Consider the following 25,820-nt stretch of genomic DNA (forward strand, 5'->3'; position numbering starts at 1 on the left):
AAGTTGTATTTATTAGACTGATTTTTTTTTCTTCAGGTAATGAACTGAGTCAGAGATCACTTGTAAGAAAGGAGTATTTTTATTGGAAAATAAATTAATTCCACAGGTGTGAAGGCAACTTTAGTGTATCAAAAACACTGTCAAGATTTTCCAAACAAACTTTAAGAAGAATATTATGCATGTTTTCAATAGAATGTTTTTTCCCCAAATCATCCATCTGACAGTGTTTGTCCAAAGCACTGTTTCTAAACATATTTTCACCTTTGTTTAAAATAACCTTGCAGATGGACACACAGGCCTACAACTCTAGCACAGGCAGAGTAAATAGATGATAACTTAGTAGGAAAAAGTTTTTGTTATTTAAAAAAATGACAAAGTCAAACTGTCTATTGTTGATACTCTAAACTAGTTTAAGAACATTATGCTTTTAGTTATCTGCAAGTATCCTACCTGGTCACTGTATTACTGAAAACAGCAATACCTACATGTGCTATATGCACACACTATACAGTTACTTATGCATCTATGTGGCAGCCTGGGAATGAAATGCTGAAATGCAGAATATTCCCCATTTCAACCCTTCTTCCCCAAGGGAGTTAATAAAGTTCATTATGACATCAGAAAAGAACATATCTAATACACTTTGAAAAACTATTGTTGAACAACTTTTCCATATGCACAAAACCTGTGGAAAGGAATCTGGGAATTCTGGTCAATGGTAAGTTAAATCTGAATCAGCAGTGCCCTGGCAGCCACAAGGGCCAACACTGCATCAGGAACAGCATCATCAGCAGGGCAAGGGAGGGGATTGTCCCACTCCGCTCTGCACTAGGGCAGCCTCACCTCAAGTGCTGGGGGCAGTGTTGGGTGCTACAAGAAAGACATTGAGTTATTAGAGAGTGTCCAAACGAGAGCCATCCTCTGATGGTGAACATTCTGGAGAGGAAGCCATATGAGGAGCAGCTGAGGTCACTTGGTCTGTTCAGCCTGGAGAGGAGGAGACTGAGGGAAGAGCTCATTGAAGCTGCAACTTCCTCATGAGGGGAAGAGAAGGGGCAGGCACTGATCTCTTCTGTGTGCTGACCAGTGACAAGACCTGAGGAAATGGCCTGAACTTGTGTCAGGGGAGATTTGGGTTGGATATTAGAAAAGGTTCCTCACCCAGAGGATGGCTGGGCACTGGAACAGGCTCCCCAGGGAAGCAGTCACAGCACCAAGCCTGACAGAGTTCAAGAAACATTTGGAAAACGCTCTCAGGCACACGGTGTGACTCATGGGGTTGTCCCCTCAGTACCAGGAGTGGACTTGATCCTTGATGATCATGGGTCCTTTCCAACTCAAGATACTCTATGATTCTGTGATTTATTGCCCAGAAAATTACCCCAAACCCCAGATTCACTGAATGGTTTATTTTAGACAAATATGACAGTAGAATTTATTTCTAGCAAGTGGTTAGATTTGCATATGACATGAACACTGTTCCCCAAACAAAAGGAACACGAGACATAATCCTTATTCAACTCCTATCCCTTTCCATCTAGCTTTAGCTTTTTTTCCTCTTGCTGAGACACTTCGTATTGATCTCCTTCATCTTCCTACCTTCCTTTACTGTTATTTGCACCAACTTAGGCTTCACTAGCTTGCTTCCTTGGTCTTCAACAAGGGCATGGCCACCACTCTGGATGCCAGTCCTCCTCACTGTAATCATTGAACTTATTTGGACAATGAGAGAGAAGGGAGAATTCACTGACACAGACACTCTCCTTGAATTCTATATACTCCCACAAAGTCTACACAGATCTTCTTCAAATAAAATTTCCTTCCATCTCTCTGCAAGAAATGATGCCCCTAACTGATCTTGTTTGCAGCCCAAATCTCAGACCAAGAATCTGGGCTTTCAGCCCAGAGCACCTTCATCACTGCTCTCAAGACTTCTCATCTCCATGATGGAAGCTCACAGATCCTGTTTCAGATCTGGTCTTGTGTTTAAACCAAAACCTTAGCCCCTGACATTTCCTTGTAGATAGCTGGGTGTCACCTTCAAGGCAAATAAACTGCAACTTAACTTTTAATCTTCCTTCCATATCTTTTGTTTAGCAGTGGAAACTTTGCCATTGTCCCAATTGTCAGTGTCTGGGCATTCGTCCCATTTTCTAGAACCTGACTACACCTAATTTATCTGCTTAGTTGCCAAGTATTTTAAATTCAGTCTTTCTTAACATATACCATTAGAAGCCCTCAGAACTTGATTGTGCTCCTTTCATACAGCAATTCCACCAGGAAGACAAGCCACTTAACTACTGGCATCCTTAGACTGCCTTTCTGTATTTTTTCCCCTGCAACTGTAATTCATGATATGCATTTTCTTAGACACATCCTAAAAACATGTCTATTTCCATATGTCCAGCATGTTAAATTCACCGATTTCTACACAACTCATTAGAGGCCTTCTGCTTGTTACTCCTTTACTGTCTCTACCTAATTGTTTTCCTTTGTCTTCTAATTTAGGTATGGGCTTGGAAACAGCTCTAGTATGAGGACAAGCAAAATCCTAAGGGAAATATATTTAGAGAGAATTTCAAAAACATAGATTGAATGGGCACACAGAACTTGCAGAAGGGAGTACAGAGTTGAAGCACATCCTTTATTCATGAAGTCCTCTACAAAATGAGAAGACACCGAGTATTCTTTGGTATCTTTTTATTTTGGAATATAGCCAGGACCTTCATGAATCTTCATATGCTAATAATTTATTAATTAAGAGTGTTAACATAAAAGACAATGCATAAGGTTTCTTTACAACCATAATAAAAAGAATAAAACATACCTTCCAGTTAAGAACAAAACAATACAGCTAACATTATCAAATGTGGAACATGCATAGCCTTTGAAGGAAGAAGGAAAAAAAAAGATTTGCAGGTAAGGGATCATCCTTTGGGAATTATTTGCTTCCTATGTTATGAATATTTACATGAACAGAATTGGTAAAACTTATTTTGAGAATCTGTCAAGTGGTGTGACCATTAGCAGAGGCACTTATTCCTCACCTCTGTCTACAGCAGCCATGTAATCCCAAAAAACAACTTAAAAAAGGACAAAGGTGCCAAGCTCAGGAAGCACTGCTATAGCTGGTACAGTCAGCTAAAGTTTTACTAGGGATGAATAGTAGTTGTTTTCTACAAACACTCCTACACTTGCACTTACAAGAGCAGCCAGGCATTTGTCAATGCTAAGAAGGGTCAATAGAGACTGTGTAAACATTTTAAGATTACATGAAACTTCTTTGTTTTGCAAAACAATTTACAGTATCAGCTGAAACAGATTTTTCAGAAGAATCAGATCAACTATTTCAGGAAGAAAAATAATACTTTTTAAGACTACAACAGCAATTAATACAATGTTCACTAGTAGTGAGCAAACAAAATTATACATTTTCAACTAGATATAAGCAGACTCATTTGGTTTTTAGTGTCTTAATGTCATTTGGGTACAAAACCACTTCATTAGAAAAAACAGTAGTTGCACAAAGTTCAACAGTGTAGAGTTTTCAATCACTACAGCCCTATGAAACACATCTCTTTTGTATCTCTTCTGCTCCCCCAGTGTAAAAGAGAATACAACCACATTTGCCTTAATGCACTAACACAATCAAAAATGGGCATTATTTCAGACTTTTATGATGATTAAAGGAACTTGAGTTAACATCTGCAACTAATTACTTCTGTGCACAATATTAAGTGTTTGCAGAACAAGGTCTTAAATCTGGTCCGAGTACTTACAATGCTAATATAGAGGGAATAATACATCTTTTAGGAATCAATCTTCTGCCTATAAAATGACTCTAAAAATTCTACTAAAAGTTCAGAAAATTTAGGATCTCTTCCTGTTTCCTCAAGAAAACTGAATGAGAAGAATGGTGGTACCTTGCCCTGTATAAAACTGTTTTAAATAGCTTCCTGTATCCTAGCATCATACTGACTGGAGCATCAGCTCTTCTTCTCCAACTAGCACACAAGTGAGACAGACTTTATTTTTTAAAAGTAATAAAGATTAAAGAACTTTACAAGAAATGGGAGCAAAAAATACATATAGACTATGCGAGTAAGAAACAGAAAAAGAAATCTATACTGAACAAGAGAATTGGGTAGGATAAAAAGTTAAGAATTCTCCATTTGGAAATGTAAGGTTTATTTTGATGTGGGTTTCAATCCACCAAAAACCAGTAGGATTATTTTAATTCAGGATTAATTTCAGAAGCCCATTATAATTAACAATGTCAAACCACTGTATTTTCTACTACAAATCACTTTAAGTCACTGGAAACACTGCTGTTACACAAATTTAATCATGTATATAGCAATATATTTACACTACTCACTACAGTCAAGTCTAAGAAGCATGGACCAACACTGTGCATACTGTATCATTTATCAACACAAAGGATAGTTTGATGAAGGCAGAATAATACACAGCTGGTTGTGTGACACTGAGGAAGTAATTAATTGAGTTCTCATGCAAGACCAATGCATCATCTCTGCTTCCTATTAAAGAAGGAATTTTTAAAAATAAGCATATTTACATATAGGACAAAGCAGTCCCACTGATGTTGATGGCACAGATCAGATACTGAAGCATAAGCTCAAGCAAAACTAAAAGGAACCAGAGTACTCCCACGTACAGCATTAAGCTCTTTAATATTATTTCTAGTCTACCACTATAGCCCAAAACTAAGTTTCCAATAGGAAAAAAAAAATTAAACCCATCAACACAAGACACAAAGGAAAATAAGAGTGGTACATTCTATGAATTGGCATAGATCACAAATGTTGCTACAGAGTCTGAAGCATTACTGCATTTTCTATGTCACTCAAAGCTCTTTTTTCGCAGAGGTAACTACACTACAATCTTCACAAGCATTACTTATTTTTCTTTATACAAAACTGAGTATTTTTAAACTCAAGTTTTTCACTATAATAAACAAAGCTGCTTTCATAGAAGTTTTTTCAGGGAAAAAATTGCTAACTTAGCTACCCAACATTAAACAGAATCCTAAAATTAGCTAAACTAAAATTAGCTAAAACTTAGCTAATTTTAGATTAAAAAAATAGATTCAAACACCTAAACCCTGAGAATATCACTGGTTTCTGCTACACCTTAATTTTCGCCCTTTCAAGCACATGCAGACCCACAAGTTGTATTTGCAACTACTATTCTACACATTTTAATATTCTGGGGAGGAAGAAGTTTTTGACTTTTCAGAAACATAATTCCTAAATATTTTTTTACCTAAGGAAAATGAATCATGGGTTCCGTTTTGTACACTACCAGCAACTGTTTTAGTGTATGCTCTACAGAAGCTTGAATTACGTGTTCAGCACTACAGTACTGACTTGCTACTCCTTCACCCTCTGTACCACCCACATTGCCTAAGAGTTGTGCCAAGACAGGATGCTGGGTACAGGAATTTTGGGAAGATATGGGGACAAACACAAGAACAAAGTGACTACAAAGGAACATGTTTATACACAGTATTTTGCCCTCCCTCCTTTTCTGATCTTCCTTGACCCCAGAATTATAAATCTCTCCTTTTACACATGATACTACCAGAGGAAAACAAAAAGTTTCTGAAGTCATGTAAAAAAAATCTTCAGGAGTAATGGAAAGGACACAAATAACAGCCTCCAGAAACTGAAGTTCTGAGTAGGAGATTTAACCAATTGAAAAAATTTATTTTGCTTCTGCACATGCACATGTTAAAGCAAAGGAATTTTTAGCACATATATTGATGTGCATATGCCTTTGTTCAGGTTGTTCAGCCCAATAAGAGAATGATATATTTGTGTGTCTCATAAGCTATGAAGAGTTTTCGAACATTTCACCTGACATACACAAACAACACCATATGAGAATCTTCAAGCAAAAGAGAAACAGGATTTGGCCTGTTACCTTCATAAAATTATAGCTTGAAAACTTTCATTCAGCAGGTATCAAAAGCTTGCTGCAATCACTGTGTAAGATTATCACAGTGAAAGCTGCATTCACTCCTTGCAATGAGAAGTGCTTAATACAAAAGCTTTAAATACTTAATAGAACAGGATAGCCTCATTCTCCACATGTGGTAGGACAGATGCTTCTGTGACATTCTACACAGGTATTATAAGCTGTTCTAAAATGAAGGAATAAGAGGGGACATACTTGAAAATAACTTGTCAAAAAAAAAAAAAACACACTAAATGTGTGATTCCAGGATGAAGTGTAGAAAGAAGAAAACTCCTGGTCTACTGATGTTTTGGATAAAAAACCAAGCAAATCATAACACGGAGCAAGAAAGCTTTTCAAGCAACACAGCTAACAAGCCAACCCCCTTTTTTTTATTTTGTTAAGAAAAGGATTTGAAAACTACATAACAATCAGGAAAAGTTAGATACCAACTGTGAGCAGCAATATCTTACTGACTTCTAGAAGCATCATGTAAACAACCTCAAGAACAGAAACTAAGACAACAGAAAATAGGCTGACAAAAGACATTTGTCATATAGAATTGCGGTTGGGAGTAAGGGTGCGTTTTTAAAGAAAATTAAGAAGCAGCAATCACTAAAAAATATGACAATCATTTTCATATTCTTGTGTTTCAAAATGGAAATCCTAGAGCTTTTTGTCATTAAGAGAATCCACCATTTCAGCCAGTAGCAGGAGGCTGTCATCCTCCATCTATATAAATAACAGAGGAAGAGAAAACACCTTGACAGGGTTTCACACATATCAGCTCGCAGCAAAAAAATTAAAAGAGACTCCAGTTACAGTTGCACATTATAATTAAGCTGATTAATACTTAGCTACTGACAAGTGAAAGGTCCCAACAGCAATAAGGCAAGGATTTGCTGGAAACTGAGGACTATTGGATAAATGGTGAGATAAATGATAATTGGACAACTGAAACAACACCTAGGGCACAGATCACCAATGCATGCACAAGCCTTGGCAGGTTAAGCTTTGGGAAGCTCTTCTCCGACAAACTCAGAAGGGACCCAATCTGCAGACCCAACTTCCAGCTGCAGAATAATACTGCCTTCACTGCACACCTGAGATTGAGAAGTTAACCTGTATAGTAAGAAGATATCCCTGGGTAAGTTAGAGCTGCACACCATCAGCATGGGTCCCCTCTGCTGATCACCAGTTAGATAAAGCCCACTGCTTCCCTGGCATTGTCACAAGCCAGTCATCTATGGCTACAAAACTAGCACTTCTGCAGAAACAAAAAGTGGCACATAAGGATGCTTGGATGTCTATACATCCTGCTGATTTGGTAGGTTAAAGACTGATTATGTGTGACTGAGAATTACTAGAATGATCAACTGTAACAGCTGAAATATTGGTTTACAGATAAATGATGTTATAATCCTATATTCCTTATACTGGTCACCATCTCTGTGCAAATCATTCTTTTCTCAGACTTTTAGTGGCCCTGTAAAAGCAAGCTCCCTTACTCCTTATGTTGGTACTCGGGAAACTGGGCAACAAGCCATTCAGCCGGTGGTGAGCTGAGCCAGCTGAAAAATTATGGATTGTTTCAGGCCAAATCAGGTCTCCTAAATGGCTGACTGCCCAAACACTGATGTTGGGGCTAGAAAATAGTCAAGATTAAATGTCTGGGGACACAGCAGAACAGAAAATGAACTTCAAAGTGTTTAGACCTGCATGTTCAGGGGTGTTAAACTAAGGCCCAAGGTATAAGTAGAGTGTTTTCTGCACACAAATTCACATGGCCATTATCCATGGCCATTCCCTACTATCACTTCCATCTATTCCATCACTCAGTACGGTCTCTGCTTCTCTAGCTGACCCCACTGATTCCACTTCTTTCATCAGCAAGAGTCACTCCCCACCATCTTAAATTTTATTTATGCCTTCCTGACTATCAACTTCCTCCAAATGTCTCCTCTCCCCAAGGCCTCTGATTAGTCTCTCGTATCTCACTCAGCCAATGCCTGCCTCTTCTTACACCTGAGACAACAATAATCTTTTTCTACTTAGGGAAAAAGAGAAGTAAACCAAAAAGCACTATTTCAGAGTTATCCTACCCTCGTCTATTTTGCACCAAGTACGGTTTCCATCTCAACTTTCAAAGAAATAAACTGCTGCTCCTCACCACCACCAAGGTCCTCTGCTAGCCCTGGCTCAATCTCACTCCTCCACTCCAGGCTCCCATTCCTAATCAGATACTTCCTTGCCTTTTCCCACCCCCTACACTGGGAAAATGAGAACTATATTAACTGAAGGAATATCCTCTTCCTGATGTCTGTGTTCAAAACGGCTACACAGTAAATAAAGCAGCTCCCTCCTTTTACACTGTTGAGTCTCCTCGGTAGCCTGATCTCTAGCAGTAAGCAACCAAAACTCTCACCAACAGAAGAAAAACAGCTGGAGAAAGTTAGCAATTTAAAGCAATAGCCATGATATTGGTATGGTCTTAGTCTGAAAGTTCTTAATTGTTCAAATACCAAGCAAGTTGATAGCAAAAAACTACATAAATTGAGAATGGCTGTTACAAAGTAAAAGTAGCAAGTGGCATATAATGCAGACTCAGAGATGGCAAACTTTCAGGTAAGCAGATGGTAACAGGTTTCTCTGCATGGGAAAGCCTCTGGCAGGTCCTACAGAGCAATAAGGAAGCGACTACCCTCACACAGATGTTCTGTCAACTCAAGCTACCACATTCCCATAATGCTATTTTAATCACCCAGCCAAAGCTGCCTTGCACATCCCAGAAGCAACACTGCTTTAAATATCTCATTGGAAATTCACACACATTGCTCAGATTTATCTTCCTCCTGTAACAATAATTGTTACCGTATATCTATATGGTAAATTGACACCTGTCTATCAATGTGTTTAAAATCAGAATAGTACTCAACATGCACAGTGCCATAAAGCCCTGCACTGAAATGTTGTAATGGCAGAGCTTGAAGAGAAAGAGGAGGATGACTATCCTGGGATCTCCCACAGGAAAGTGAGGCAAGCTCTTTGTTATGGGGGATCAACACGACTAGGGTATGCAGCTCTGTCCAAACACAGGCCTAGAACAATTTCTCCTGACTTGTTCCTCTTGCCACCAGGACACCACTATGCACAACCCTCCCGACTCACACAGCATCAGTGCTGCTCAATGAGCACACTCACTGTGGCACAGCAGCAGCACTGGATTTGTCTGAAAGACACAGAGCCTTGCAGTGCAAGATTGGCAGGATCACTCCCTTCCTTCTACGTGGCAGCAGTTTAAAACACAGCCCTGATCTGCAGAAACTGGATGAATTACAGGGCAACAACAGTAACATAAAAAAAAAAAAAAAAAATTAGTTTGAACTCAGTCTCCAAATATCAATAGTTTCCAGAATATATTATGTGACATGTCGTAAGAAAAGCTCTGACAGGACAGGAGCTGCAGGCAATGTTGTGCTGTTAAACACAGGTGTCCTTGTTTCAGGGTGGAAATACATACACACACATATACACATATAGTACATACACTGTGATTCAAAAGGTTTTCATATAAAATGACACAGGCTGCAGTGTGGATATACTTAACAGGAATGCTGCATTACCTAAAACAGAAATAGAAGTTCTTCACCCATTCTGTACCACTGGGACTAGTCAGAAGGAAAGAACATCAAAGCTTTATACCTCTCCACTAAGCAAATCAGCCACAACAGTAACTAAAGATAGAGCAACAAAATACCTGGAAATCATGACGTACAGTCTAATCTGCGCTGTTTCCACAGAGCAAAACTCTGTCTCATTACTCCCAAAGTTCTTTAATCTTGTCAGTAAAGCAGAGGATAAGAGACAACTATATGACAAATTATTTAGCCTTCCAGGTGCTTTTAATAAGTTTCCACATGACAATAATCCCCACTGCTAATAAAATATGCAATTTTGATTCAGGAGACAGATGAACTGGATGTTGGTTTTCTGCCTTTTCAAAAAGGCCAGAAAAACAACGCTAGGTTAGTAAATCCCCATCCAAAAAAAACCTAACAATGCAAGGCTCAGACTACTCAGTACATCTATGAATATGGAAAGCAGGTATTTGCATGTCAGATGAGAACAGTCCTCATCACAGAATGACAGAAAGGTTGAGGGGGAAAGGGGTCTCTGGAGGTCATCTGATCCAACCCCACAGCTCAAGCAAGGTCACCTAGAGGCTGCTGCCCCCAAGATCATGTCCAGATAGCTTCTGAATATCTTCAAGACTATAGATATCATTGCCACAAATTATGCAGGAGTTTGCTCATTTGCTCCATTCCATGAGCAAACTGACAAAATATGAATGATAAGTTTCATTCTGCAAAAGATACCTTCCCAATTGAAATGTCTTCCCAACTGAGTAAACAACACTGTTGACAGCCATCTCAGCTAGCAAAACCCAGGATGTAGTCTAAGGAATCATTGACCCATAAACAAAGTAAGGATGGTAGGTAGCATCATGACAGTAAACACCACAGAATGCAAAAAGAAAAAGTACAAGAGAAGAAACTATGATGTGTAAACTACTCTTAACACATTACAAATAATTCAGCCAAAGATGACCTGGCATTCTTCAGGAATTGCTGAGCAAATCTTTGTTAATGTATATCTGCAATCAAAATATTGTCAGGAGACAAGAAGTGAAACAAAATACAGCAAATGAGCAATGTTTCAGCAATATGTACATTTAGAACTACCATGTATGCTTTTCATAGTATTAACAGATTAACAGATTAAGCTAATGTAATAAAATGCTGATTTAAAGTTATCAGTGCTATTTCCAGTATCAGTGAAATACTTTTAATACTAGCATGTTTTACAAGCTACATATACAGGCTTTAGAAGTATGCAGCAGCAGATGAGCTGGACACAAACTACTCTTGACATTACCAAAACACACAGAAGTACCACAGCCCAAAACATGAATCTAGAACAATGGGAGAGCTGGGGGCATAAAATGTCTCAGCATTTGATCTTTGAATTGTCTTCAACAATAGAATCTCAGGTTTTTCAGAGAGCTTTAGAAACAGTACATAGTACACAGCGCTGTCTTCCTCTGTTCATTTGCAGAATAAAAAAATATATGCATCCAGCATGTAAAGTCTAATTTCTTCTTCCTCTACCACCACCACATACAACTTCCTGAACTCCCAACAACAAAGTGCAATTCATGGATAGTTGTAGTTACATGTTTGATTCCTTTAAGATTAAATTAAAATCTGTTTCATTACTTAAAATTATTATAGCAACGTTCTTACCTCATTCATGAAAAAGAGTTCATTTCACTAACAAATACATCCACACTATAACAGCACATAATTAAGAAAGAGATGTCTCAAGCAGGGTAACACTCTTGATTTGACTAATGAAAGTTTTGGAAATGGAAAAAGACCCACAACCCTTTCCTTCACTTCACTGGCTGTAGGCAACCAAGTCATGTTTATTTTGAGTTCAGATCTAATAGTTTAAAGTACACTGGTCCAGAGTAAACAAGCATGCATCCCAAGATCACCAAACCAAGAATTTTACTACCCAAAAATCCAGTGTGAGCTTGGGCTGAGTGCCTCCAAAAATAAACTGGTACCTTATAAGAGGATTCTCTCATTGCTGTAAGCCACAAAAGGTAAGAAAAAGTGTAACTGATGAGACACTAACTTAATTAAAGAGACAAATACTGACTAAAAGAAGCATAAAAGCTGAGAAAAAAGTGGAGCTGGAACATGTTGACTCAGCAAGATCAAGAATCAACCCACTCCAAGATCAGAGGCTGGTATTTTCCTACCTTATACCTTGCAGGCCAGCAGGGACTCCTTGAGCTGGTAAGCATATTAATCCACAGTAAATTGCCTAACTGGCTAGGCTTTCTGCATGAGCCAGTAAATAATTGCTGTGTATCTCCTGCTTGAAGAACCTCTATGCATGGCAGAAGATGCCAAACACTCACCCATGGCAATTTTAAAGACAGACTCTATTTCTCAAGACTAATGGTCTGGCAAAAGGTCATGTCCTTGCAGCCAATATTCTGTGTGGAAGATAATATTAGCTAGAAGTTCTTTCCAACCCTAAAGTAAAGACACTGCAAAATTAAGCACTCAGACTAGGAAACGGAAGTTTTAGTCCCTCCCCAATAAATATTATGTCACTATCAGTCACCATTTTGGATTCCAGAAAGAAGGTATGGGGCAAAATAAATAACACAAAACATGGTATTTAAGACAGCTGTCAAAGCCTAATGTAACTTCCTTTCTTGAGGATTTTTTTTAGTTTTATGGAGCCTTTTACTCATTGCTTCTTCTCAGAGGTTACAGTTCAGACATTATCAACAGATTAAAAGAGGCAGTATTACCCATCCATCACCATAACACATTTCAGGACCACACCAAGCCTTTGTAGGAAAAAGGCTGGGGCAAAGGCTGTGATGTGAAAAACAGCATGGCTGTTCTGGTTTAGGGCAAATTTAGGGAGCAAACCCTTAAAGGGGTCCCTCTAGAAAGCAAATTCAAGCAGCCCCTCCCTCAGCCCCTCCCCTCCTTCAAGAAAAGTGGAAAGAAACCTGTTTATTTAACAAGCAAAGCATTCAAAACATGGAAAAATTAATGATATTAAACAATGAAACTTCTCATTATTCTGAAGAGATGGCAAATTCAGAAAGTCCTTTTCATGGGGTGTGGCTTGGCTTGCTCAGTCTCTTATCCGTCCCTCTGGTGCTGGAAAATGCTGCGTCCCAGGCCCCAGTGGGCTACAGCTGTGAGCTGCCGGTGTTTTTCTGGGTTTTTGGTCCAAAGCAAGGCTCATCAATTCCAAGAAAAAGAAAAGCCACAGTCTAGGGAACTCCTCTGCCTCAGCTAGCAAAAAAACTAACTAAAAGCAAAGGAGAGCTCTGTCCTGCTGTCCGTGCTGCAGACAAGACCATCCCTGAGAGAGGAGGCTGAAGCTCTTATCCCTATATTTTTGAATACAGCCACCTCAGACATTCCACGGCTTCTTCTCCCCCTCTTCACTCTCAGATCTAGCTTAAAGGTGCAAAACTTATTTCTGGGCTAAACAGATAAATGGGGATACAATTCAGCATCAAAAAGCCACCCCCAGGAGGCTGGTATAAAGGAATACAAGAAAAAATTCTGGGTTACACTTCAATCCAACTCTTCCTATCCTTTTCTCCCTTCCCAGCTTTTCCATCTCTAAAGAACATAGAAGATGATGCTGCTGTTTTAGAAGTTCTGGACTAGAGAGCCACTGCATAACCCTTGCCACTTCACTGCCCTGTTGTATTTCAACTGTTGAGCACTGAACTGAAAGCATTAGGGTCAAATTGCTAAAAATAAGTGAACAATTCTATAAAAAGGAAAGGTAAAGCAGAAACTGAAAATAAAATACAAAACCAAAAACCATCTTCCACAAATGTGTTTGAACAGTTTGATGTAAATATAAGAGTTATGAAATCTCAAAAGACATTCTATTTTAAGCATTACTTAATACACTTTAAAGCTAGAAAGAGCAAGGTTATGGTTGATGGAGTTTAAAGCAATTTTTTCAAGACAGCTTGGAAGAACTCTACTTACAGTCTGTACAGGAATTTTTTTCTTCTTTAAAGAATTCAGATATAGAATTTGTTAAGTATCATATTTAAGGAGTACTTAGATTTTTTTTATGCTTCCGTATATTTTCTAGTTACTAAAACACTAGACAATATTACACAGCCTGCTTTTTTCCTAAAAATTTCACATTATGAATCCATGAAGGTTCAAAACAAATTTGCTAGAGAACCAAAGAACAGCAAGTAATTACAATTGACTCAAAAGTGACACACACTGCTTTGGAGTTCGGGTTACTTGCTGGTTAGTTCACTTGCTACTCTACGAAAGGAAGTTCCATATATGTTTCCTTGGATTTTTTTTTCCTTTTAAACTCAAAAGGTTCTTTAAATTTTCCCAGGATCACCACCACTACCACCAAATTCTAGAGAGTGAAAAATTATTAAGAAAATGAATAATCTTAATGACCTAAGCCACAATCTTGTGATGGGTACTCATCAGGTGGCTTGTGTCAGTATCTGAACATCCCAGCCCAAGTAAGGGTGGCATTTTCTTTGCACTGCCTCAAGCTTCTCTGGCAAGTGTTCCTGCAGGTTACATTCCCACTTGAAATGTCACATATTTCATTGAGCATAATGATTTGGGCATCTTGCCAAATTGACATGAATATGTCAAGCCTCATTTTTCTTTGTAATAGCAGTAGACTGGATGATCTAGTCCCACTGTAGTGTGATGGCCAGATGCTATTCCGAGAAAATTATGTCTGAAGAGGGGAGACAGGGTGTCAAGCAAACAACGATGCTTAACTGCAACAGCAAATCCATCTGAATAAAATTAGTGCTCAAGTGATTTATGGAAATCAAAACAAACTTATCAAAAGATCACAGATGTATAAAACCTGGACCAAACTAAGGACCTGAGTTTCACATGGAACCCCAATCATATAACACGAACACAAAAATTCCATTGTTTCACCAACACACACAAAAACAAAGTCACCATCAGGCATTTGGCTTAGTGAGTCAATAAACTGTTCCCATTGCCTACTCTGGCAAGCAAGCAGCTGCCAAACACTGCAATGCCAACATGGGGCTAAGTAAAAGCCAGTCAGAAAGAACAAAAAAAAAAAAAAAACCACTGGTGGAAGAAAGCCTGGAATCTTTTTCACATTAAGGAATACCAAGAATGATGGAGTGATGGCAGGGTTTATTGTTAGGTTTTGGGTAGGGATTTGAGTGGATTTTGGTCTTATTTTCACAAAAGAGCTTCCTTTGGTTACCAACAAAGTTGGTTGTTTGTTTAACAACTCTGAATTATTTCTGATCATCATGTTCTATCTCCTTAAGAAAATACTGAACCAAGTTCATACAGAAGTTATTCATAAAAATTGCCAGTACAGTATCAGTCATCTCCTTTGAAGTTTCACATTCAAGTACTTAAATGATGGCAGTGACAATTGATTATCCACCTCACTGGGCAGTTTATAGATATCACAGATACCTTGGTATTCTTCCATAGGTATCAGATCCTCAAAATGACAAAGCTCCCAGACATGATACAAAACTAAAAAAATTCTTAGTTATCAATGTGACAGCTACTGAACAGCAGTTAAATTCCCTTCCAGCATCTGGGATTTGAAAAAGTAACTCATTTCACATAGAAACAGGTGTAAGAGTGAAACTCTTTGAACTTTTCACTGCATGGATCTGGAGCAATTTAACAAGTGTAACAATTAGCAGATCCAGCTTGACTGTTTTTAAGTATCTAAATCAGAACAGTTCATAGTAACAACCAGTTAAAATCATGTGCAAGACAGTGATAAAACTGAAGTTAAAATTTTGTTTAATTGCTTGCATTATCTCACATTTGTTCTGATTTTTTTCTACTTATTGGAAAATGTCTGTATTATAAACCCATTAATATTTTAATTGTCATGGATTCCATTGTCTGTAGAAGGCAGAATTATTCACAAATTAGAAATCTGAGTTTCCATTATACTCCTTATAACATCAGAACTCCACAATGCAAAGAGCCTCTTACACCTCTGCAATATTTTCTGCTCCAGAACACTGGGCATTGCAATTCAGAATTCACTACATGTGTTACTTAATCACTTGGAGAACACTTTCCACTCAAATAGAAGCCAGTGACAACAGAACAGATGCCTTTAGGAAACTAAGGATGTGTGATTACAGTACTGGAAAAACAGACACATGCTTGCATCATCTGCAATTATTAAGTTTAGAATTAAATAGTCATCAGTGTTTCCAAGATAAAACTGATTAAGAGATTTAAAAGGTCACTAGAAACACAGTTCTAAGTCAGGCTACTTCATGCTATCATTTTTTCAAGACAAAATACTTTCTTTCTGTGAGGGAAAAAAAAAAAAAAAAAAAGGAGGGGGAAGAAATGCTATATCTTAACCAGGAAAATAACTTCCTTCTTCTCTAAGCATCTTTCCCACTACTGCCATCTCAAACAACCCAAGAGAGTGGCAGGTTTTCTTTCAAGTTTCGTTTTTTGAAGTGTACAGCAAATTATATTTCATAAAAATAATGAAAACAAACAGGAAGTTTGTGATCCAGAAAGTCAGCTCTGGATTATGATTCTCTAAATATACTGCAGAAAGGATGCAAGTATTCTGGAGCAAAAGCAGATCCTCTAACTTGCATTGGGAAAACAGCAAATAGCCCTCCAAATGCAATACATTGGTAAAGACAGCAACATACTCAGAAAAATCTGCTGAGGAAAGAGCACATGGCTGTAAGCTACTCTTACTAGCCAACAAATCTAGACCAGGAATAGAGCCCAGTATATTCACCACAGGTTTGTTTATCCAGCAGGACAATTAAAGCAAGAAGATGTGATCTTCCCATTCCCACTGAACTATTTAAGGGATATACTGCTCCCACACACGATATGTTTTTCTCACCCTTTGTAAGTACATTCAGGTTGATCCAATAAAAAGTAAATTGGATTAGTCTGATTTACCACTGATGGTCACCTGCTCTTAAGTGGCCTGATGGTACACTTCAGCCTTAAAACATGTCAGCAGGTCACAGAGAGATATGATAACGAATTACTGAGAAAATACTTACACAGCTTGTCTGTGCAAACTTCAGATGCCTTGCTGACCTGCAAACCTTGCTAAAACTCAGCTGAGATGAATGTCATCATGCAAAAGACTTCCAAATGGGTACTAGCAAACAGAAAAAGCTGGAGCAGCTCTTTGTGAAGATGGGCTGAGAGAGCTGGGGTTGATTCAGCCTGGAGTGAGCTCCATGGAGACCTTCTACCAGTCTTCCAGTACCCAAAGGGGTCCTACAAAAAAGCTGGAGAGGGACTTTTTACAAGGGTGTGTAGTGATAGAATAAGGGAGAATGGCCTTAAACTGTAACAGGTTTAGATAAGACGTTAGGAAGAAATTCTTTACTCTGAGGGTGATGAGGCACTGGAATGAGTTGTCCAGAAAACCTGTGGATATCCCATCCCTGGAAGTGTTCAGGGCCAGGGCTTTGGCATGGGCCAAAAGGGCTTTGAGCAAACTGGTCAAGTGTAAGTTGTCTCTGCTTTTGGAAGGGGAGCTAATAATTGGTGTTCTTTCAGATACCTTCCAACCCAAACCGTTCTAGGATTCTGTGAAAATTGACACTTCTGCATGCTGGTGTTAACAGACACAAAGTAATCTCATTGAGGAGCTGTTAGAGCTTTATATAGCAAGAAAATACTTTCGTCACGTGCACTCCCTTAAAACTGTAATTTTGCTCATGCTATACTGATCAGATTACATAATGTTAAGTCTAGTGAAAACCTCAAACTTGCTCTCTCAAATAGAATCACAGAAAATAGCTAGCTAGCCACTGGAAGCTGCAATGGCAGTGCTGCTGCAAGGAGCTGGGGAAGCACTTCCAAAATCCTCTGGTGGGTTAACAGTTAACTAACAAGTAACAGAGCACATCAAACATTAACAAAACTCATGCTGAATACAATATGCAAGGTAATCCAGTTCACAGGTGTGCATCATAAAAATATTTAAAAGAACAAAGAAAGCAAGACAAAATGACAAATATGATTCAATGTTTGGGCAAATAAATCCTCTGAGAAACAGAACTAACACACCCCTGTATTTCAAACATGAATAGCCTTTAGCTTTCTGTCCCAATGTTTTCTACTACTTCAGTAAACACACCCCGTTGCTACTGCTATGCCACAAAACCCAGGTTTCCCTTACCACAGCATTCATTTCCAACCACCCTTCTTTAACGATCAGTGAAGAACAGAAGACTCATGCTGTGGCTGGCTCAAAATTACACTTGTGCAGACTGACTAACAGCAGCAGAAGTATCACAAGCTACTCTTGGGCTCTGTGATCCTTCCTTCAGCACTGCTCCCAATTAAGGTCTTTCCCTCAGCACCAGGACACACAAGCTAGGGAAATGTAATTCTAACAGGTCACCCTTTGCTACTGATTGACGGGGGAAAAGGAGGGAAGAGAGAAGAGCCAAGGATCAGTGAGAGCTACGTCCACATGAAGTTTGTTGGCTTCTGAGACAAGGCCAGAAAGACCTTTCAAAAGCAGTCTCTAGATAACAAAAGAATATTACAGCTTACTTATTAACCTATCTTCTCTGCCTTTTTTTTTTTTTTTTCCTTTTTAAATTTTAGAAAGGCTAGCGTACCTGGTTAGGTACTCTAAAAAACAAGAGTGGAAGGAATGGAAGTTACTAGGGAAAGTTATCTCCCTTACTATTTATCATTTGGTATTTGTAGAGCTCAAAAATAATACAGAACCTCCACATCCTTGAGTGAATAGATGAAGTTACATAATTTGCTCTATACTAGGCACTAGATTAGACAACATAAAGACAAAAGGAATCAAAAGCCTACAGATTTTCTGAGCAAACATATGACAAAAACTTAGTCACCAAAACTTTTCCCAATCCTCCCCCCCATGAATACATGTATTCACTCTAAATAAAACAGTTACAGGCATACAGGACATTTGGAGCACTCCAATTTTTTATTTCAAGGTTTGAGGTGGCAGGAAAAAGGCATTTATTCTTTCCCTTTCTTGCCCCTTACTGGCTTATTGGCCTGTTGAGCACCCCTCTCCCCACAGTTTACTTGCAACAGAACTCTTAATTGAGTAAAAATTGATAATCTAGTTACTGAATTAAGACAGATGACAGCACTCACTTGAGCCTGCTTCTGAAAATGAAGGGAAAAGAACAAATCCCACAAGCTATTCCCAAACATGTGTCCCCAAGTTACTACTCTGTTAGCCTGAATAACTACTGTGCCTACTACTACTGCCTACCCATGAGACCAGACTTTTCTCAAACACTGAAAGCTGCAATAATTAAAAGTGAAGGATGTTGGAATAAAAGCACTGACCATGTTTAGAATTTTACAGGCTTCTTAGGGATGTACATAAGAAGAAAGGCATTATAAAATTTGTCCTCTTTGCCCATATTCAGCCTCAGTTCAATTATTATCAAAATATGTACACATACCACACGTGGATGTAAAATTAATTACAAGTTTGGTAATACTTGTTGTAAGGAAGAAAAAACCCATAACTCAGAACTAGCCCAGTAGGATTGAGATGTTTGTATTTACTATAGGAAACTGAAAGGACCAGAAGATGGGGGAACTCCTGTAGTGCCGTATGCCCACAACTAGCCATACTGCTTACTACTGCCTGCACTGCTACCATCATCAAGCAACCCACATTTATGCTGAAGTTCTTCTGAGATTTTAATCTACAAAACTCCAAATGAACCAAATTGCTACTGCCTTCCACCCACTAGCTGGCATAAATCCAGCCAGCAGGTTTTCTGCAGTTTTCCCACGCCTGATTGTTTCCCATCATGTAGACAAAGTGTAGAGCATGCAGAAAACCAACAAGTTCAAGCTTTTTTTTTTTACTGGAAAGGGTAAGAACTGAAGAATACCAGCACTCAACTCCTCTCTTTCATAATACAGGAAATACTTTGACTAACTGGAGTACAGCAAGAGAACATGAAGAAAGCAGCACTCTACATATGATGGAAGCTGCTCAGCAGATTGTGGGGGGAGGAGGGAGGACATCTAAACAGATGGTCTAAAATTTGCATTTTGTATTTCAAAGTTGAAAGCATTTCTCAGCCTACAACATAAAGCACTAATTTCAGCAGAACCTTAGGAATAATCCAAGAGGGCACCTCTCCCACTGTCCAGTGCAACTTCAGGAAAAATCCCTATTATGTTTAAGGCTATAATGTGGGCACTCCAGAAGACATCAAACTCCCGTAATTCTTCAAGTACCAGCATCATCTCTCAAGTCTCTTCTCAACACAGGCTCCAGAGAAAAGAATAACGTGTGGCTACTAAAAACTCTAGCTAAGAAAAGTCTTCATATAAAGAGGGTCAGTGCTCTTGCAGAAGCTTCAGCAGCTGAAGACTGAACCAGGCAGTTACACCTCAACTTCACCCTAGACATACGAGACATTTCTGAAGCCTGATTTGGAACATACTACCCTGCCCTCACTGGCTCCAGAGATGTCACCACGAGGAGTTGCATTTCCTGAATGTGGCACTCCAGAAAATCCTTGATTCTAGATCAAGCATCTCAGCTTAAAATCAGTGCCCACATTTCAGAGAGTCTGTGGGGACTCTGCTCTAAAGTCTCAATCTCATGCACTGAAAAATTAAATGGAGTGGGAGCTGGGGTACAGACACTAGAGTGGCTCCTGACTTTTCAGGGGAAAAAAAACAGGTTCCCTGAATCACAATAGCAAATACTCTTAATTTCATTAATGAACTGTGCCTCAAGTAAAGTTGGAAAGGAAGAGCAAAGAGTTTTATGCACATTTACACTCGATGGCATGGCAGAAGACACTGATCCCACTGAGTAATAGAAGCTAAATTATCTCCTCTGGCCACTTTTACTATAGCTAACTAATTAATATAGATGAGAGAAGATAAAGGGATTCAAAAGAAGCATATTAAGCTTTTCATGTTTCTTTTTTTAAAAAATGCAGAAGTTAGAAGAAGAAATTAAGACTAAAAGCATCTCAGAATAATTTTTGTTACTTTCACCTCCTAAGAGTAGAGACAGTCACTGCTACTACCAAAGAGACAACCGCATACTGAGCAACAGAAGAAAGAGCATACAGCTATTGTCATACAGCTGCTGACCCACAACTCATCATATCAGACTGCAGAGCTTCCATCTCTGCATAACACAGCGGTCAGTATTCCTCAGCATTCCAGAAACAGAGTAAAAAAGCATGATTTAAACTGATCTATACCCACTGCCACACAGAGGGCAAGGCCACTGAGGTGGGCACTTGTATTAGCAACAGCTGCTGTCAACCTGATGACTTGAGGGTTGGTGAGGGTTTTTTTCAAACAGACAGAAATTTTGACTTGAAGTGATACACAGGAATTCATCAGCTGAAGATACATCTTCACAATTTCTGAAGGATTGAACTGTTTGCCCAGCAGCAGTCCAAGTGCTGCTACAAAGTAACTATGAGCTCATAAAATTACATTATTCGTTGCCTCTAAGATTAATGTACTTTCACCACAGAAATGGCCTTAGCTTTTGTCAAGTAATACAGAGAGCAGCTGCTTTGACACATCATTGAAGAAACAAGTCTTCTCAATTTACATATTGCAGATAATCTTTTTTTTAAAAAATCTGAGAAATCAAGGAGATTACAGGGCATTTGCATTCTCACTCATTTGCATCAGATGCAAAGAAGCTCTAAGAATGTTTTGGTTTACTTTCAGAGCTATCTTTTAGATCTGGTACTGAAGAATGAAACACCACAGATAATTGAAAAGTAACTGGGTAGTCAGAAACACCTTAAGTATCTTTGTGTGGCAAGAGATGCAGAAGTTTGGGAAAAATTACAGTTATCTAAAATCATGTAACAAATTTTGGGCGTTACACAAGTTTGTTTGGCAAGATGTGTCTTCAAAACCGTGCAGCTCTCATTCCAGAATCGCTGCAATATCCTATTTGAAATGGAAAGAAATTCATCTTCAGGAAATGAAACTGATTTTTTAAAACTGTGATATGTGTATGCACATATCTTCCTAAGTCCTGGACTAATCCTTTCCACTCTCCCTCCTCTCAAAGGCAAAAATTTGTGGTACACCTTCCCAACATTACTCACTCATTCCCCATGCACTACCCTGCAGGAAGAGCTTACAGATGAAATAAACAGCTGAAAAGCGAGCGTTACCTTGCAATACAGCCCCATCCATTTCCCAAACACAAACTGCAGTTTTCCAGATTTTAACCATCTTCTTAGAATAAATGTGTTTTTCTCCATAGATAGGCAAGAATATTGTAATTCTTGAATAAATATTTAAGACCATCAGGAATGGAGTAGGGACACCCCCCCCCAATTTTTCTGCCTGGAAGGGGAAAACAAAAGACAGGAGCAGTAAAGAAAACAGTTTAATGGAAGATGTAAAGTTCATGTCAGCAAGGGGTAACCACTGTAACAATAAAAACAAAAGCACTCAAGAATGTCAAGGGTGCCCAGGGGAAGAAGTGGGAAAGCATGCAAGGAATACAGAGAAAGTCCAGTGGGAACCATTGTTTGCACACTTGACACTAAAGCATGGTTGGTACAATGATTCTCTACCTACATCACTGCTGCATTTTTCTAGAAGATAGAAATACAAATATTTTCCAGTAGCCTACAAAACTAAAGACTTGAGTAAGGAAAAATGAGCATTAAAATATTATCACCTGTATACCAAGGGAGCAGTATAATAAGATGTGTGGTTTATCATTTGATAGACATCAATACCAGCATTCACAGAAGAAACACTTTCCTTTTTAGTGACTAAATCAAAACATCTGTCACTTCATAATCAAGTGTATACTTCATATGAATGACCTTTGACCCAATTAGTTCTGAAGGCCCTCGATTTCTGGAAATGCAGCTTGTCAATCCATCTTCACCCTTCGCACTGCAGAAGGGTCCATCCTCCTTCATATTAGGATTATGTTAATTTTTCTTGACTTTACTCCTCTGCCTCACTCAAAAAACAACACTTACAAAGTAGCTGATGCTCGACTTTACCCCTTGATAGTAAGCAGAACAAATTTTTCCATCCCAAACTGCAACAGTAAGTAATCCAGAGCTCACCACTGAAGAGCCTACACTTTCTCAAAATACCATCTGTCAGTGTCCCTGCAATCCAGGAGAAAGAACTCCACAATGAAAATGGCAGCATGTGTTTTCCATTATGGTAAACAACCACATCAGCCCCAAGCTGATGGCAAAGAGCCCGTTGATAAAACTGTGGTAATCAGCCAAAGCTGCTTCAAAAGTAAAACACATAACTTTGCTTCACAATGCATACTGTGACACTCACACAAGGGTCTTACAAGCAGGTTAAGCAGGCAGGTTTTTCAAGTAGTTAAGATATGCCTGGTTTGCAAAGCTAAAATAACAGGAATAATAAGTATTCTTGCTCAAATAACTCAAAAAATGAACACAACACGGAAATTTTGGATGGAGGGCAGTGGGAGGTACACACAGCCATAGCAATACAGGAACCATAGGACAGTTAACTGATGTCAGGATAACCACTTTGTTTAAGAACAGATCCCAAACAACCAAAATGCATTTAGCTCTGACAGCTGTAAGCTACTGCATATCTACACATGACACACAAAAAAAAAAGTACTTAATTACTAAAGCTGTGGCCTCAGTAACTAAAGAGGGAACCTGGAAAGGATTCATATGAACTATCAGTATCAAGAGACTCCTGTTTTCTACAGCCCATCTACTGGGCAACGCAAGATACAACAGCCACAGCTGGAGTTTTGAACATTTCTGAACTCTTCATTTTGTTTCATGTGTCCTATATTTTAGAAACTGATTTTGACTGTATGTGCCACAGGGACTGGGGAAGCTAAGAAATAAGATCACACACACAAAAAAAACCCCAAAAACAAAAACAAACAAACAAAAAAAACCATCGACAAAAACACACAGTGAAAGACAAGAACTTCAAAGGCATATTAGAGACTGTCTAAACCTATGTTTAATGCAGTGTTTAACCACACCAGCAATTAACATCATAGACAAAATAAGTCCTTGTTAAATATTAAGTACCCATGCCCTCTCAGATAGGGAGAAAGGGCTCATGGTAAGTGCCCCAAGACATCCAACAGCGAAGATGCCTTAAGGAAAAATACCATAGTATTCACGTATTCTTTATAACTCATAACAGATTAATAAAAAGAAGTAAATTAAACCCTCTCCTTTTTATCTCATACAAATAACTTTTAAATAATTCTTATGCCAGTAAGATATATTTTAAGCTGTTTTCAAAGGAACACTATCAGCATAAGTAACCTTTCTTTAAAATTCCCTGTATTACTAATTTGAGTATGGAAAAGCAGGTATTTTATCACCCACCATCATATTTTAACATATCTTTGACAGTAAAGAGAGAACTGTCAGCCTCATTAAGATCCAGGCAGCAGGGTAGGATTTAGGCAACTGAAGTATGTTAGAAGCAAATACACTGCATAATCATCATTTAAGGTTTTTTACCTCCGTTTTGAATACTTAATTTCACATGATCCAGTCCTGAACATTTAGAGGCTTGCACCACACAAAGCTTTAGGTGGCCCCCAATAAGCTGTTGATACAGCATATCTACCCTTGATACTCTTATTTTATCTGTGATTTCTTTATGCTGGCAAATACAGTTAAGAAAACTCAGCCACCGGCACCTTCAATCGTCTGGATTAACAGTAGAGCAAGTGATTTTAAGGGCCAGAAAAAGGCAATTGTGCCATCTGCACTAGTTCTGTGTCCTGCACGTCATAGGCTGACAGCCTCTGGATCACAGCATGAAGTCTTTTTCAGATCAAAGTTCCTGTGCACTATTCAGCAACAAGCAGCTGTTTTGAGTAAGCACATAATAGCTCTAGAAGAGATGCGGCAGTTTTTCAGTCACTTATACTGCCTCCACAAATACCATAACTTAACCCCCTTCTTTCCATGGCTGATGCATGGAATTGGCTAGAGTGAGAAAATAAATCAGTCTCTGGAGGACACCTCGTATTTGCCCTCCCAGCTCTAGCTCGTCAGAAGGCTAAATTCACACTGGGGAAGGCAACATGGAGCCACAGCTACATATGGCAGCTGGGGGACGCAAGGCGAGCGCTCAGAAGTTGATACACGTTGGGGAGACACGAGGATGTCGGTGAGAGGAGGGACAGCAGCACGGCAAGGACCTATTTTAAGGGATCTCCCTGTCACCCAGTCCCGCTCCCTTGCCGGCGAGCGAGGCACCCACCTGTGCCGGTGCTCGTCGTGCCCTTGCCCGTGGATAAGGAAGCCGCCGAGGTTCTTGCCCCCTTTGCTGGTGTCCACGTGGGGAATGAGCACATCCTCCAAGCCCAGGTCAAAGCGCTTGTGCTTCGAGGAGTCGGGGAGGAAGAAGAACGCCCCGAAGCACAGGGTGATAAAGGCACTAAGAATAAGGAGCAGGATAAATTTTTCGGAGAGTCTCAAGGTAGCCCTGTGGTGCGGGAAGGCGGAGGCCCCCAGGTTCAGCGGGGGCAGCCTCCGCCCGGAGAGCGGCAGCAGGGCGGGAGTGGTCATCCTTTCGCTAGCGACTCCCCGGCGGGGCACGGCTCATCCCCTCAGCCCCTGCGGAGGGCGGCCCCGGCCCGGCTCGGGGGCTGCGGGCGGCTGCACCATCACCATCCTCCCCGCGGGCGCCGGAGGAAGGGAAGGACGGGGTGGGGGGGGGGGGGGGAGGCCGGGCCGCCCCGACGGCCCCCGCCCCCACGGGGGCTCGGGCCGGGGCGCGGTCGCCCCGCTACCTGCGCGCCCCCTTCCCTCCTTCCCTCCCTTCCCTCGCCGCGGGGCCAGCCGGGCCCGAGCGAGCGACTCCGGTCAGCGGCGCTCCCCGAGCTCGGCGGCCGCGGGGCTGCGGGACGAGCGGCAGCGGGGAGCCGGGGGCCCGGCCTGGCACGCGGCGTCGCTCCACCCGCGTCCCCTTGTCCGGGCCGGGCGGAGGCGCATCCCCCCGGCCGCGCCGGGGCCCCGCTGCGAACGACGCCGGGAGCGGCCGCCGCGCCGGTCCCGCTCCGGACCCTGTGCCCGCCCCCACGGCGCCTGCGCGGCGGTGGCGGGCGGCGCACGCGCGCGGGGCGGAGGCGGGGCGGGGCGGGGCGGGGGCGGGGCCGGCGCGGCCCCCGCGGGGAGCGGGGCGGGAGCGGGGCCGGGC

The 25,820-nt window shown here is 40.3% G+C and overlaps 1 protein-coding gene across 5 annotated transcripts in view; it reads right to left on the minus strand.

The window, feature by feature from the left end:
• The window catches only part of MAN1A2 (mannosidase alpha class 1A member 2), a 134,329-nt gene extending 108,750 nt beyond the window's left edge, over nt 1-25,579 (minus strand). For all 5 annotated transcript variants that reach the window (XR_008429225.1, XM_053934634.1, XM_053934635.1 and 2 more), the window contains exon 1: nt 24,882-25,579. Coding sequence is in view for 4 of the 5 variants with exons in the window: in XM_053934634.1 (XP_053790609.1) it covers nt 24,882-25,189 (308 nt within the window). In the remaining variant the exon portion in view is untranslated. The remainder of the gene's footprint in view (nt 1-24,881) is intronic.
• Nucleotides 25,580-25,820: the final 241 nt, after the last annotated feature.

The sequence above is a fragment of the Vidua chalybeata genome, chromosome 2 (genome assembly GCF_026979565.1).
Source record: "Vidua chalybeata isolate OUT-0048 chromosome 2, bVidCha1 merged haplotype, whole genome shotgun sequence".
Classification (NCBI taxonomy): Eukaryota; Metazoa; Chordata; class Aves; order Passeriformes; family Viduidae; genus Vidua; species Vidua chalybeata.